This window comes from Balaenoptera musculus, chromosome 13 (genome assembly GCF_009873245.2).
Source record: "Balaenoptera musculus isolate JJ_BM4_2016_0621 chromosome 13, mBalMus1.pri.v3, whole genome shotgun sequence".
In the NCBI taxonomy this organism is placed as follows: domain Eukaryota; kingdom Metazoa; phylum Chordata; class Mammalia; order Artiodactyla; family Balaenopteridae; genus Balaenoptera; species Balaenoptera musculus.
In genome coordinates, this window is record NC_045797.1 from 60,775,085 (window position 1) to 60,789,143 (window position 14,059).

The window sequence follows — 14,059 nt, forward strand, 5'->3', positions numbered from 1 at the left end:
TAGTGTTGGCCTGGGGATAGGGCGTACTTTCAGGGCTTTCACTATTTTAGACAACGTGTCTTAGATGTGCTAGTTTAGATTTGGTTCATGACTAGCCGACTGACTCCTCTGGACCCCAGTTTCCTCATCTATAAAATGGGGTATCGGAACTAATTAGATGGTAAGGACCATCTAGATGATTCTTCTGAATTGTGCTCTTCATCCACGTGTGATGATTTAGATTGTTTTGGTAATTTTAAACGAGTCTGAATTTGTTAGGTTGAGGGCATGAGGACACGGGGCCCACTGGGCCTTGGCGTTGTATTGAGAACCGTGGGTCTGCGCCAGAAGGAGACAAAACATGGTCCCCAAAGTGAACGGCACCGCAGTCCTGGGAGGGAACAACAGCCACCAGCCACTTGTGTCTGCTGGACCCATGGCAGGTATGCCAACTTCTACACCTGTGCATCTCTATTAGTTTCCTGGGGATGCTAACAAATTACCATGTGCTCAGCGGCTTAAAACAACAGAAATTTATTCTCTCACAGTTCTGGAGGCTGAAAGTTGGAAATCAGTGTCACTGGACTAAGCTCCCTCCAGAGGCTCTAAGGCTCCCTCCAGAGGCTCTAAGCTCCCTCCAGAGGCTCTAATCTGCTCCCTGTCTCTTGCATTTCCTGGTGGCTGCTGGCATTCCTTGGCTTGTGGCCCCACCCCTCCAGTCTTCAAGGCCAGCATCTTCAATTCTCCCTCTGCTCCATCTCCATGTGGCCTTCTCCTCTGTGTGGTCAAATCTCCCTCTGCCTCCCTCTTTTAAGGATACATGTGATTGCATTTAGTCTCTTCCACAACCCTGCCCCCAGACAATCCTGGATAACCTCCCCATCTAAAGATCCTTAACTTAATCACACCAGCAAAGCCCCCCTGCCTTCCTCCCCACTCCTCCTTTTTTGCTGTATAAGGAAACATTCACAGGTTCCAGGGATTAGGACATGGATATGTTTTCGGGGGTCGTTTTTCAGCCTATGAGAGCATCCCAGCTCTAGCCTTAACTCTGCTTAGGGATGAAGCGTCTTTGGTCACAGAACAGCAGGTCAAGGGGGGTAGCATCTGAGATAGAAGGAGCTGCACTCTTCATGGGAACCACCCAACCTCCTCTTTGACATTGTACAGCATGCTGGGCAGTGTCAGACCACAGCCCTGTCCAGCCATGCAGACAGCTGTGAGGTGGCGTCGGGTGTTTGGACCCACTGCTCAGCACTGGCACCTGCTCATTTCCCCACCCTGACGCTATTACCTCCTGTGGGAGAGCAGGTCAGCACGCAGCACCCTGGGATTGGGTTGGAGTTCGGCCATCCTGTCTGCTCTTGCAGGCATTAGCCCGGCAAGGCAGGAAGTGGATCCCTCATTTACCCTGATGTTTGCTAACAGTTGGTTGCCTTTAATGCCACCTGGAGACTGTGCCAGACAGATTGCTAAAGAGCTGGCAGCGGCCTCGGGGGTTCAGCCAGTCTTCACGCCATCCTTGGGCAAAACTAGTGTGATTTATGACATTTCCATTACTCTAAAGGAATTGAGCTTTCATAACAAATCCTAGGGAAGTTTCTAATTTCTCTGAAGTACTCTTCTGTTATACCCTCTGGTAAATGCTACCAGGCAGTAATGCCTCTTTAGGGAGACGCAGGCCCAGGTTCATACAGGGAAAAGCCATTTAATAGAATCACTTGTATATTTTATGAAATAGGATATAATTACTAACTTGGAGAGAAATATATAAATAAACTGACAGTACATTTTACTTGCAAAGTATTAATTGAACCGCAATTAATTAAATTAAAAATAAAACTTCTACTTGGAAATAGTCAATATTTTTGCCACTTTAAACTCATTGGCTATGGAGGATCTGGTTTATCTTTTTCTCACACCATTGGCTAATTCTGAGGTTTCTGAACCCCCCCCCCCCAGTTTGCCTTTGCAGGTATTGATTTGCTAGAGAGCAGATTAAATATCCTGAGGGCAGCCATTTATGTTACTTGCTTAGAACACAGATGTTTTCAAGCACATCATAAATTCAACCAACAGAGCCAAATCCCTGGTCTTCCACTATCTTCCACAGAAGACCTAGTCGTTTTTGCCTGCTCTCCTTCACAGAATATAACTGTCTTTAAGAGGGAAATAGAGAAGATACTCTACCCCAAGGCTTCCAGTTCCTTGCTGAGCATAATGCCTGATGTGACCCAAAGTGAATTCTTCACGGGACCAGGTTCTTTCTGAGCAATTTGAAATAAAACCACCAGAATAGTTTCTTCGTACAACCTCAGATACGTGGAAGTTTGGTCTTTTTTCAACGATTTTCATGGGAAAACATTTCAAAACTTCCCTTAGACTCGTAACGTATTACTCTTTGGACAAGGTCAAGGACAGCTCCAGACAACCACCTTCTCAACAGCACCAGGAGGGCCTCCCAGCTTCCTACACCTGGTCATCCTTAGGATCACAGTGGAGGTGACCCAGGGCCCTATTCACAGAGATTCTGACTCACTGATCTGGGCTGGGCCTTGGAAATCTGATTTGAGAACCACAGCCAGCGCCAGGCTGGAGTCTTGGCTCCAGCCCTCACCAGCCTGGCCACTAGGCTTTCTTCAGCTTTCTGAGCCTGGCTCCCTTTGCTGGAAAATGGGGATGGTCAGACCTACTTGGGGGACTGTTGTCACAGGTAGAGGTCATGTCTGTAAGGGGGCCACACAGTGCTTGGCACATGGTAGGCCTTCGATAAATGACAGCTGCTGACATCATCGTGATATGCCTCCCTCTCTCCCAGTGGAAAACAGTGCTTTCAGTAGGTGTCAAATGTGAGGTGACTGAAGGAAATTGAAACCAGTTTAGCAGCAACACCTTGGGGTCAGAGCGACAGGGAAGGATTTGGCTCTTCCCATGAGAACTTATAACATGCCTCGGGGTTCTACATGAGGGCAGGAAACTTAATATTCACTGAGCATCTACTATGCACCTCTTTTACAGAAGCATTCGCATATGATATTAATCACAATCCTGAAAATGATCCAACTATTCCCATTTTTAAGACAAGGGACAGATTCTCCAAGAGGTCAAGGAACGAGTCTCAGGTCACATGGACAGCAGGTAGCAGAGCCAGGATTTGGACCCACATTTGTTTGATGCCAAGTTCCACACTTTCTCCCACAAAAGGGGAACAAAGTAGAAGTCATGAGTCACTTCAAGATTCCTGAATGGGGTTCCCCTCAGAGGGTGGCCTGAGGTCTCCAGAGTTCTGGTGAAGTAATCTTACTCCCAAGACAGGGTGAAGGGGTGGCCTTGGAGGGTGTTGGCAGTGAGGGCAGATGGTCCCTGAACAGTCAAACTTATTACAATAAACTTGGGCTTGATTTTCTTCCAGGGCAAGGGATGACCAAGGGGAGTCAGGAGGGGGTTTTCCTGACACTCTTGCTCAGCAAGAGTAAAGATTTACTTTCCCTTCTCTTGTTGCGGTGCCGGCAATGTGCCTTCTCAGCTTTGGGGGAACTTCTACAAACCGACACTTACCTGTTTTTATTGAGCTCAGAGTAGTTTGAGACTCCAGCCAAATACCAGCTGCCTGTTTAATGGTTGCTAACTGCCTTGGGAACAGCGTTTAAATCTCAGGAATGTGTTTTCTCAGCAGGAGCTGCACACGGCAAAGCAAGATGCATCCTATTTTGTGAGTGAGATAATTTCCCATGAAAGAGGGTTGTTATGCTTTGGGGGGGGTCGTCCTAGCCTGATTTACCTGTTCACTCACATTCTTGGAGAGATCAGGAAGTGTCTTGCAGGGGCATGCTGGGACCCGAGCAGCTGCTGGCCCTCACATCTTCATTTCTTCTGCTTCCTTCCATTTCTAAAGGAATTTTATCACTGAAGGAAGAGTAGCAACAAAGGGAGCCACCCTTTTACGGTTCTCATTGGAATTTTTTATTTGAATTGGTGAAACTCACTCCATGGTGGGACTGTCACTTGAAAGAGAGGTTCCTCTAATCTTGAAGCTGGATGAGACCCCAGTATCCCTTTTATGTTGGAATCCTTATAGCTGAGCTCAGAGTCTGCCACAGAGCAGGTGCTCACTACATGGTTATTGAATGAGTGAGTGAATGAATGAACTTAATTTTTCAGGCTCTGACAACCATGAATAATCTTGTTATAGGAGGCTGATAGTGATACATGGTGATGGTGTCATCGAAGGTGGAGATGTTTTGGTAGAGGGGACAGATGACAGTAGCAATGCCTGACAGTAGCAATGCCTGATGTTTTGCTAATTTTAAATGTACGTAGCAGCATGGGAATTCCCTGGCAGTCCGGTGGTTAGGACTCTGCGCATTCACTACTGAGGGCCCAGGTTCAATCCCTGGTCGGGGAACTAAGATCCCACAAGCTGAGCAGTGTGGCCAAAAAATATAAAATAAAATAAAATAAAATAAAATAAAATAAAATAAAATAAAATAAAATAAAATAAAATAAAATAAAATAAAATAAAAATAAAGTACGTGACAGCAAAGTGTGAGAAGGCGCCCCGGCTCCTCCACACTCCTCCTGGCCGTCAGTGAGTCAGACCTGCTGGGGTGGGCAGTGCTAAGCTGGACCACGGTGCCTGGGGCAGATAGAGAAGTTTTGAAAAAGATCTCTGCTATGGAGGACGTAGAAACCAATGGATTTTATCATCTAAGTCGTCATTTGGCTGTAGTTGTTTTCTCTCCCTTCCACCCCCTCTCCCTTCAACTTGACCTGCTTCGAGGGGATGCGATCAGAGTTTGAGTGCTGTAGGGGCCGGTCGGAGTGGGGCCCTTGGGCAGGGGCTGAACCTTATCTGAAACGGGGGTGACCCGGCACCCTGCCTCAGGGTCACTGTGTAGGACAGGTGTCTGACACAGAGAAAGCACTTGCTGATTGATGGCTTCAGTCACAGGAGGTTGTGCAGGACTCTTCCCGTTGTCCAGATTCTGGCTACGACTAAAGTCAGAGGGCCCCAGTCCCCCTTTCTGCATGAGGAGAGGTGCCACTGAACTTCCTATGGGTGGGGCTGTCCCAGCAGAACCTGCACCATCACCAACCCCACCTGACCCAGGCTCGTCAGCAGAGGGACAGGACCAGAAGAGGGGGAAGGGTCTGAGGCCACCTAGGGGGGAGAGCAGTGTTCAGGGTAAGAGGATATTCCCTTCCTTCCTTCACGCTTTGTCCTCCCCAAGCCAGACAAAGGGGCTTCAAGAGAACCTCTCATCAAGACCACGGGGCCTGCAGGGTGGGGGGGGGGGGCGGGGACAGGCCCTCGTTTCCCGCTGGCCTTTCTGAGCTGCAGCACCGACAGGCCCACCTGGCGCACTGCAGGAGCGGAGCTCAAAGAGGAAGTCTGGGGGTATATTCTGGGAGTCGAGAAGTATTCCCCCTCTCACGGGAAAAACAGTGCTTGGCATGTGGTCCCTGAAGCTGGAGGGCTTCCTTGAACATGGGGTCTGTTCCTGAAGTGGGGGAGGGGTGCTGCTGGAGGGGCTCAGGAGGCCAAAGGTGAGGTGAGATGGGACAAGAAAGGCGACCAACCTCATCCCATCCTAGTTCTCCTCAGGCCCCAAAAGGGAAGAGGAGAACCCCAGCCACTCCCATGACTCTGTGTGAAGGAGCTGCTGCCAATGGATGGGGCCCCTAACTCAGAGAAAGAGACGGGGCCAGGATACAGCAGAGCACTGCCCCCGTCTCCAGATACCCACACACAAAACCTGCTGAGAAATCACTGAGAGCTTGGACGAGACAACAGAGAGGCCAGGGACACTCTCCCTCCACCAACTGGCCAGCCACTTAAGGAGACCTCTGTCCCCTAGTCCTCTCCCCCGGCCCACACCAGAAGAGGACAGGTGACATCTCAGAAATGGTCCACAGGGCACCACCACCCGCTGCCAGCTTGTGGGCGGGGTTACGGAACAGGTGGTTCCTTGCAATAAAACAAACAAACAAAAACAGGTCTAGATTACTGGAATAATTAAGAAGTCATTAAAGATATAGTTGGAGAGGAACTGGGGTGGAAAAATGAAAAACATTCCCTATTTGAATGCTAAGGTACCTCAAATCAGGATTCTTTATATACACTGAAATTAGCATAAGAAAACATAGGATAATGGTGTAAAGAGGGGTTTCTGAAGCCAGATTGTCCGGATCTGATTCTAAGCTCTGCTACTTACTTGCTGTGTGGCAAAGGGCACGTTACTAAACTTCTCTAGTACTGCATTTTCCTCAAACTGTAAATTAGGGCTAAGAACAGTACATACCCATGGTATTGTTGGGGTGAATAAATACAGATAAAACTCTTGGAACAGTGCCTGGCACACAGGGAAAGCTCAGTAAATGCTAGCTTTTATTGCCTATTCTTAAACCATGTTCACCTTAAGTACATGAACAAAATCAGCTAGCTCTTCAACTTTCTGGAAGTAATGTTAAATACCACCATAAAACAACTCACAACTTCTCTTTGTGTGAGAAATCAAAGCATGCCTTCCCCCAGAAGAGACAATAATGCATAGTATAGTTCTTGCTTTCACACAGAAGCCTAGAAAAAGGTATATTCCTGGCCTGAGTTTTACTGTACCCCCTTGGTGGTTCACAGGAAGCTGGGTCGGCACAACCTCACAGACTGTATTTTTGGCCTGGGTTGTTGAGGTGAGCTGCTTGCTGCTATCACATAAGCCACATCGTCCTCTTTGCTTCCCTCCATCTCATACGTAAGTAGAGACAGTCTTTTCCCTTTCAGCTGCCAGGGAACATTTCCACACAGAATGTCATGTCATCTTCTAAAGTAACTATACAGTCGAATTCAGGGCAACAGTCATTCTGAATGAAAATGACACAAACTCAGAGATAATCTCAGAATTGCAAAGCAAAAAATAAAGCCTCACTCTTCAGCACATTGATTTCTGCGCCCATGTTCCTGGCATCTGTTAAAATATTACCGGAGTCATTGGAGCTTGACCGGTTAAGTTGCTCATTTTTATCCTATCCCCTAAAACACAATGTTGTCTGTTTACAAAATCAGAAGATTTAAATGAAATCACACGTGGACACTTGCCTGCTTTGGCAGCTGGGCTTTTAGATGATGAATATGTAAGAAATGATGGGTAGGTTACACCCTTTTGGGGTTTACCTTCTGCAAAAAAAAAAAAAAGGAAAAAAACCACAACGATTTATTTCTAGAGCTAGAGGTTTTAGATGGTTGCGTTCTGTTAAGTTGACTCCCTCCTGCTGATTTGTTTCTCTTGCGTTCAATGAAATCAGTCAGCCTCCACACCCCTCTCCCTTGCTGAATTGTTGATTACAATGAGAAAGTCAAGTGGCATTCTGTTTTCCTGTATCACCTATGTTTTATTAATATTAGAAAGGAGGCAATAAAACCTCCATCAGAATTAACATGAGCAACCCTTATTTTGCCCATGAAGATGTGAACTGGAAGTGAAGTTTTCATACACGGGACTTTCTGAATGTTGAATCAGGTCAGTAGATGAATGGAAAAACCCTCCCCACGTTCTTTTCTTGGATGCTGAGAGCTCTGGTCATCGGCTGGCTATATGTGAACAGCAAACCTCTCACTTCCACAGACCCCGTGGGACCCATCTGAATTCCACGACACTAGAGAAACTTGAAAGTAGATAGAGATCGGCCTTGAAAATGACCATTTGTTGTCCAACCAGGGAGTGAAAGTTTAGATACCAGGCGAGGAGAAGGAATGCTAATGTGTATCAGGGAAACCACGGAGGCATAAAGAAGAAAAAATATCAGGGCTGGGGAGGCAAGCCGCAAGCCTGGTGTGACTGAACATGCCTGAGAAGGCTGCAGTCCGCAGTCCTCCTCTGCCAGGGAGTGCGGCTTGAAATCCCAGCAAGGAGCTTCATTCCACACGAAATGGAAAGTGTCACTAGAATGTAGAAGCCCCCCTGAGGCAGGTGATTTGTCTCACTTGGTGGCTGGTAAATCCCCAGGGCCTGGAGCAGTGTCTGGGATGTAGTAGATGCTCAATAAGAATAACAGAGGAATTATCTTAGTGCTTAGGTCTCTGTTAAAATTTAAATGCCCTTGGGAGGGGTCTCACCTGTTTTGCAATATTTACACCTGATAATGAAAGCATTTTAAACTCTCAACCTGAGGGAATATTTTTATAGGATGGGCTAGGGGAGGAGAGTTGAGGAGTGTCAAATGGGAGGTGGGAGGTGAATCACAATCTAGCGCCTGATTTCGCCAAAGGTCCTCCTGGCACAGGGACAGCAAGAGTCACGAGGCAGACAGAATAACAGGGTCTCAGGAGGGGCTTGGGATTGGGAACAAGAACATCTAGGCTTCCCTTTCTGTTTTACCATTCATTAACTGCCTCAATCTCTGAGACTCTGGGTTCTTTTGGTATTTTTTGTTTTTTAATTCAGAAAATATGGATAATGATGTGGACCAACTTACCACACAAAGTTGTAGGGATCTAAAGGTAAAAAAAAAACAGTGAAGAAGTTTTGGAACTATGTATCACCACAGAGATGCAAAGAAGTTATTCTGGTATTACCTATACATGTCACTCAAGGTGGGGAAGAGGCAAATGTTGGGGCTCATGGGAGTTACCTCATCTCACAAAAGCCACCTGGGAGCCGTGCTGGGCACCTGCACGTGCTCGCCCTGGGCCGGCCCTGCTCCAGGTGAACAGTGAGTGAGGTTATTTCAGACCCAAGGAGGGCGCCTTGGCTGTGGGCCTCACTTTATCCACAGCGAGCGCCGGCAGAGACACCTGCTCCCTCAGTTTCCTATTCTTCTCGCATCTAAAATCCTATGGTTCTCTCTGTTTCTATTCAGAAGGAAAAGGAGCCTGAGCTCAGTTTTCTGCAATGTGGATGAGAGGACAAACGGGCAGCATTAGGAGGTCCTTGCTGGACCTTTCCCATCCCTGAACTGTGGAAAGATTGTGCTGAACAAAAACACACGTCCCCTCTCCTGCCCCCTCCCAGCCCGCCAAAGTGAATTAATTAAAGACGCATAGCAACATGTGAAAAGTGGAAATAAAAGCCTAGAGAAAAGTCATGGAGGCATCAGAGGCTTCAGAGAAGGACTCTGACACGATCCAGCAAAACTTGTTGGCCAGAAGCCTCTGGACAATGGAGACCCTGCCCTGGCCACCGCCAGCTGAGACCTGTAGCCGGCATTGCACTCTCCTAACTCATTCATTGGAGACCCCTAGCCATTGCAGAAGCACATGTGTTTATTATCATTGGCAGAAAGTGTTTCTGGTTAAATGTCACTAGGTTGAATGAGAGGACATGGAAGTTGAGATTTATAGGGAATAATCACAGCAGATTGACTTTCATTTAAAAAATCCAAAACATCTCTACTCTCATGGAATTAATTTTCCTTGTAAACCTCTGCTGGGATTCTTGGACTGCAGGCTAGGCAACAAAGATTGAAACCCTCTTATTTCGCCAGGAGCTACTTGGTAAACACCAAGGTGGAGATTATATGTCTATGATTGGCAAATTTGTATTCTAGACCTTAGCATTTTTATATGGCCCCAGTTCTGAATGTTTTGTTACAGGGCAAAGCTTGCGGTACTATGGTTGATAACCTCCCATTATTTGACATAGAAACCAGTGTAATTTGAACCCTATGTGTGCAGAATTCCACAGGTAAGAGGAAACAGGGATTGCTTAAATAGAGAAGAATCTTAAAAGGTCTGATAGCAGTCCTATTAAAACTCTGATCAATGGATAGTAGAGGTTGGGACATGGGGTGTCTAAAGGTGCAAAAAACCCACCCAGATTGGAAGGCCTGATATATTATGAGACATTTCTCTTTTCCTTGCTTTAGCTGGTCTTCCGTAGGTAGTTCTTTCTCAGGAGAGTCACATGGCTCCTGATTTTGTGGGGATGCCAGAAAGGTTTGCTAGAATGTAGTTTAAAATCCTGCAGTGCCTCTTTGGAGAAGATGGGAGATTCAAGGTCCAGTGTAGGGTAAGTATAAGGTGAGGATAGAATGTTGTGTTGTGCTCAAACGCTAATGAGGCATGTCAAAAGCTGGAAGGGCTCCCACTGGCCAAACCTGGAAATTTTGAGCAACAGGAAGAATAATGATGATAATAGACTATAACACATTGTACTTTAAAAAAACAATCTGTGAGTCCATAGTGGTACTTGAAAAAATTGTTGTGGAGAGAGGCGGGAAAGCCGTCTTCCTTGTGTAATAACACTAGCTAATAAATGTGGAAGAAATGACAGAATTAGAACAAATATAATTTTGCGATTTCTGATGTAATTCTTGCTACAGCAAGGATCATCGATAGATGTTAAAATCATTGGGTGAAATTTTGGAGGGAACAAGATATTCATGCTGTTTTGAAGTATCACCCTACAGGTTGCTATTAATTACAAAGTATCTTTACCATGAAGAGATACGGTAAAGTATCCAAGTAATCAAATTTAGCATCAGCGACAAATGGACAAAATGATATTATGTGTCTCCTGATATGGCCATTTGTGATACTACACAATGGATATGCTATGATACCACCTATGTATTATCCTTGACAAAATATTTAACCTGAATCCAACCATGAGGAAATAGCTGGACCTGTTTGTGGTCCAGACTGTGGGACATAGTACTAGATGACTGGCTGGGACTTCAAAAATATCATCACTACTTATGACCAAAAAAGGAAGTGTGGTGGTAGACAGTTCTAGATTAAAGGAGACTAAATAGATATGACAACTAAATACAATGGATGATTTTTGATTGGATTGTAGATCCCCCCCCAAAAAAGAAGAAGAAATTACTGTGAAGAATATTTGGGGGATAGTTGGATACAACTGAATAAGAACTTTTTCTTATTATTTCTTATTTATTAATATTTATTGATATTATTGTATCAATGTTAATGTTTTAGATGTGGTACTGTGGTTATTTAGGAAAATGTTTTAGCTCTTACCATACGTGTGCTGAAGTATTAAGGGATAAAGTGTCATCATGCCCACAGCTTATTTTCACACAGTTCAAACGAAATATAAATAGATAGATAAAGCAAGTATAGCAAAATATTAACAATTGGTGAATCTGGGTGAAGAGAATATGGTATTCATTGTACTATTCTTTTAATTTTTCTGTAAATTTATAAGTTTTCAAAATAAAAAGTTAGGTTGGGGAAATTCACAAAAATAAAAAGAGGGGAGCAGGCAGGTCATGATGATAGTACAAAGACCTTGGTTATCTTTTTACTGTGAAATAACACAGCCATGAGTTCATTGATATTACCTCTTTGGAAGAGGGAAAAAAAAAAAAAAAAGAGTGAAAATGATTGTCTATAAAAGTCTGTGGAGCCAGATAGTGAGAATGGACTAAACAGTGAAACAATTAATTAAAAAAAAGAAATCTCAAATAAAATTGTAGCTCAGCGTTCTAAAAACCTGTCCCTATCTATCCATTTACCAGAATTCTCAAGGAATAAGCTTCCAGATATGAGGCACATTTGGCATAACTAAAGGAGTAGTTCAAAAATCCAGTTATTAAATGTAATTCACTTAATTAAAAGTTTGATTGGACTTACTGATAGCTGCTGTGTGTTTAAAATGAGTAATTGGAGCCTTTTAATATTTCCAGACTTTGTAGTGATTTATCACTGTAATTATAATTCATTGTTTCATGATCTTAACTATCAGAAGAACTAATGCTTCAGATTTTTATGAAATGAGGTGGGCCATAAACTAAAACTAATGGCACACTGAAAAGAGCACATTTCATCCCGTGAGGTCACTTAACCGAAGTGCCAGTTGTAGGGCAGCGTTTCTCCAGGGTGTGGGCATACCTGAGACGACAAAGGATTCTCTCCATCGTGGAAGGGATAACGACTGGACACCATTAGAGTAACTCCCTTTATAGCCAGACTGTCCAGCAACTTTCCGAACAAGTATTTTCCCTCCTGAGTTATCGAGCACACCACTGTGAAGAGAAAAAGAAAATTTTTTTGTGAAGAAAGAACAGAAAAATATTGTTTGACATATAACAGACTTTGAAACCAGCCACCATCTTTATTTTTTTTCTTGTTCTACATGTTATACATTTAAAAAAATTTCTTGGAGTATAGTTTATTTACAGTGTTGTGTTAGTTTCAGGTGTACAGCATAGTGATTCAGTTACACATATACATATGTTCATTCTTTTTCAGATTCTTTCCCTATATAGGTTATTACAGAATATTGAGTAGAGTTCCCTGTGCTATACAGTGGGTCCTTGTTGGTTATCTAATTTATATATAGTAGTGTGTATATGTTAATCCCAAGCTCTTAATTTATCCCTCTCCCCTTTGGTAACCATAAGTTTGCTTTCAAAATCTGTGAGTCTGTTTCTGTTTTATAAATAAGTTCATTTATATCATTTTAAAAAAATTAGATTCCACATATGGGTGATATCATATGATATTTGCCTTTGTCTGACTTAGTTCACTTAGTATGATAATCTCTAGGTCCATCCATGTTGCTGCAAATGGCATTATTTCATTCTTTTTTTATGGCTGAGTAATATTCCATTGTATACATATACCACATCTTCTTTATCCACCCCTCTGTTGATGGACATTTAGGTTGCTTCCATGTCTTAGTTATTGTAAATAGTGCTGCAATGAACATTCTCTTTCTCAAGATTGCTTTGGCTATTTGGGGTCTTTTGTGTTTCCATACAAATTTAAAAAATTTTTGTTCTAGTTCTGTAAAAAATGCCATTGGTAATTTGATAGGGATTGCATTGAATCTGTAGATTGTCTTGGTGGTCTAGTCATTTTGACAATATTGATTCTTCCAATCCAAGAACATGGTATATCTTCCCATCTATTTGTGTCATTTTCGATTTCTTTCATCAGTGTCTTATAGTTTTCAGAGTACAGGTCTTTTGCCTCCTTAGGTAGGTTTATTCCTAGGTATTCTTTTTGATGCTATGGTAAATGGGATTGTTTCCTTAATTTCTCTTTCTGATCTTTCCTGATTAGTGTATAGGAAAGCAAGAGATTTCTGTGTATTAATTTTGTATCCTGCAATTTTACCAAATTCATTGATGAGCTCTAGTAGTTTTCTGGTAGCATCTTTAGGATTTTCTATGTATAGTATCATGTTATCTGCAAAGAGTGACAGTTTTACTTCTTCCTTTCCAACTTGGATTCCTTTCATTTCTTTTTCTTCTCTGATTGCCATGGCTAGGACTCCCAGAACTATGTTGAATAATAGTGGTGAGAGTGGACATCCTTGTCTTGTTCCTGATCTTAGAAGGAATGCCTTCAGCTTTTCACCATTGAGAATGATATTAGCTGTGGGTTTGTCATATATGGCCTTTATTATGTTGAGGTAAGTTCCCTCTCTGCCCACTTTCTGGAGAATTTTTATCATAAATGGGTGCTGAATTTTGTCAAAAGCTTTTTATGCATCTATTGAGATGATCATATGGTTTTATTCTTCAGTATGTTAATATGGTGTATCACACTGATTGATTTACAGATATTGAAGAATTCTTGCATCCCTGGGATAAATCCCACTTGATCATGGTGGATGATCCTTTTTGGTTTTTTTTGTTTTTAATTTTATTTATTTATTTATTTTTATTTATGGCTGTGCTGGGTCTTCGTTTCTGTGTGAGGGCTTTCTCCAGTTTCGGCAAGCGGGGGCCACTCTTCATCGCGGTGCGCGGGCCTCTCACTATCGCGGCCTCTCTTGTAGCGGAGCACAGGCTCCAGACGCGCAGGCTCAGTAGTTGTGGCTCACGGGCCTAGTTGCTCCGTGGCACGTGGGATCTTCCCGGACCAGGGCTCGAACCCGTGTCCCCTGCATTGGCAGGCAGATTCTCAACCACTGCGCCACCAGGGAAGCCCCGTGGATGATCCTTTTAATGTATTGTTGGATTTGGTTTGCTAGTATTTTGTTGACTATTTTTGCATCTATGTTCATCAGAGATATTCAGTCACCATCTTTATTTAGAGATAGGAAAGCAGGGAGAGTAAGAAAACCTTCACCTTGACCTGCAGCCCAGCCCCCAAGAATGATGCTTCCATCAC

At 43.7% G+C, this 14,059-nt stretch overlaps 1 protein-coding gene across 3 annotated transcripts in view; it reads right to left on the reverse strand.

Moving 5' to 3' along the window:
• VIT (vitrin) overlaps positions 1 to 14,059 on the reverse strand; it is a 126,848-nt gene that overhangs the window by 47,325 nt on the left and 65,464 nt on the right. For all 3 annotated transcript variants that reach the window (XM_036874099.1, XM_036874098.1, XM_036874100.1), the window contains exon 5: positions 11,828 to 11,961. In XM_036874099.1, coding sequence (XP_036729994.1) covers positions 11,828 to 11,961 — 134 coding nt within the window. The remainder of the gene's footprint in view (positions 1 to 11,827; positions 11,962 to 14,059) is intronic.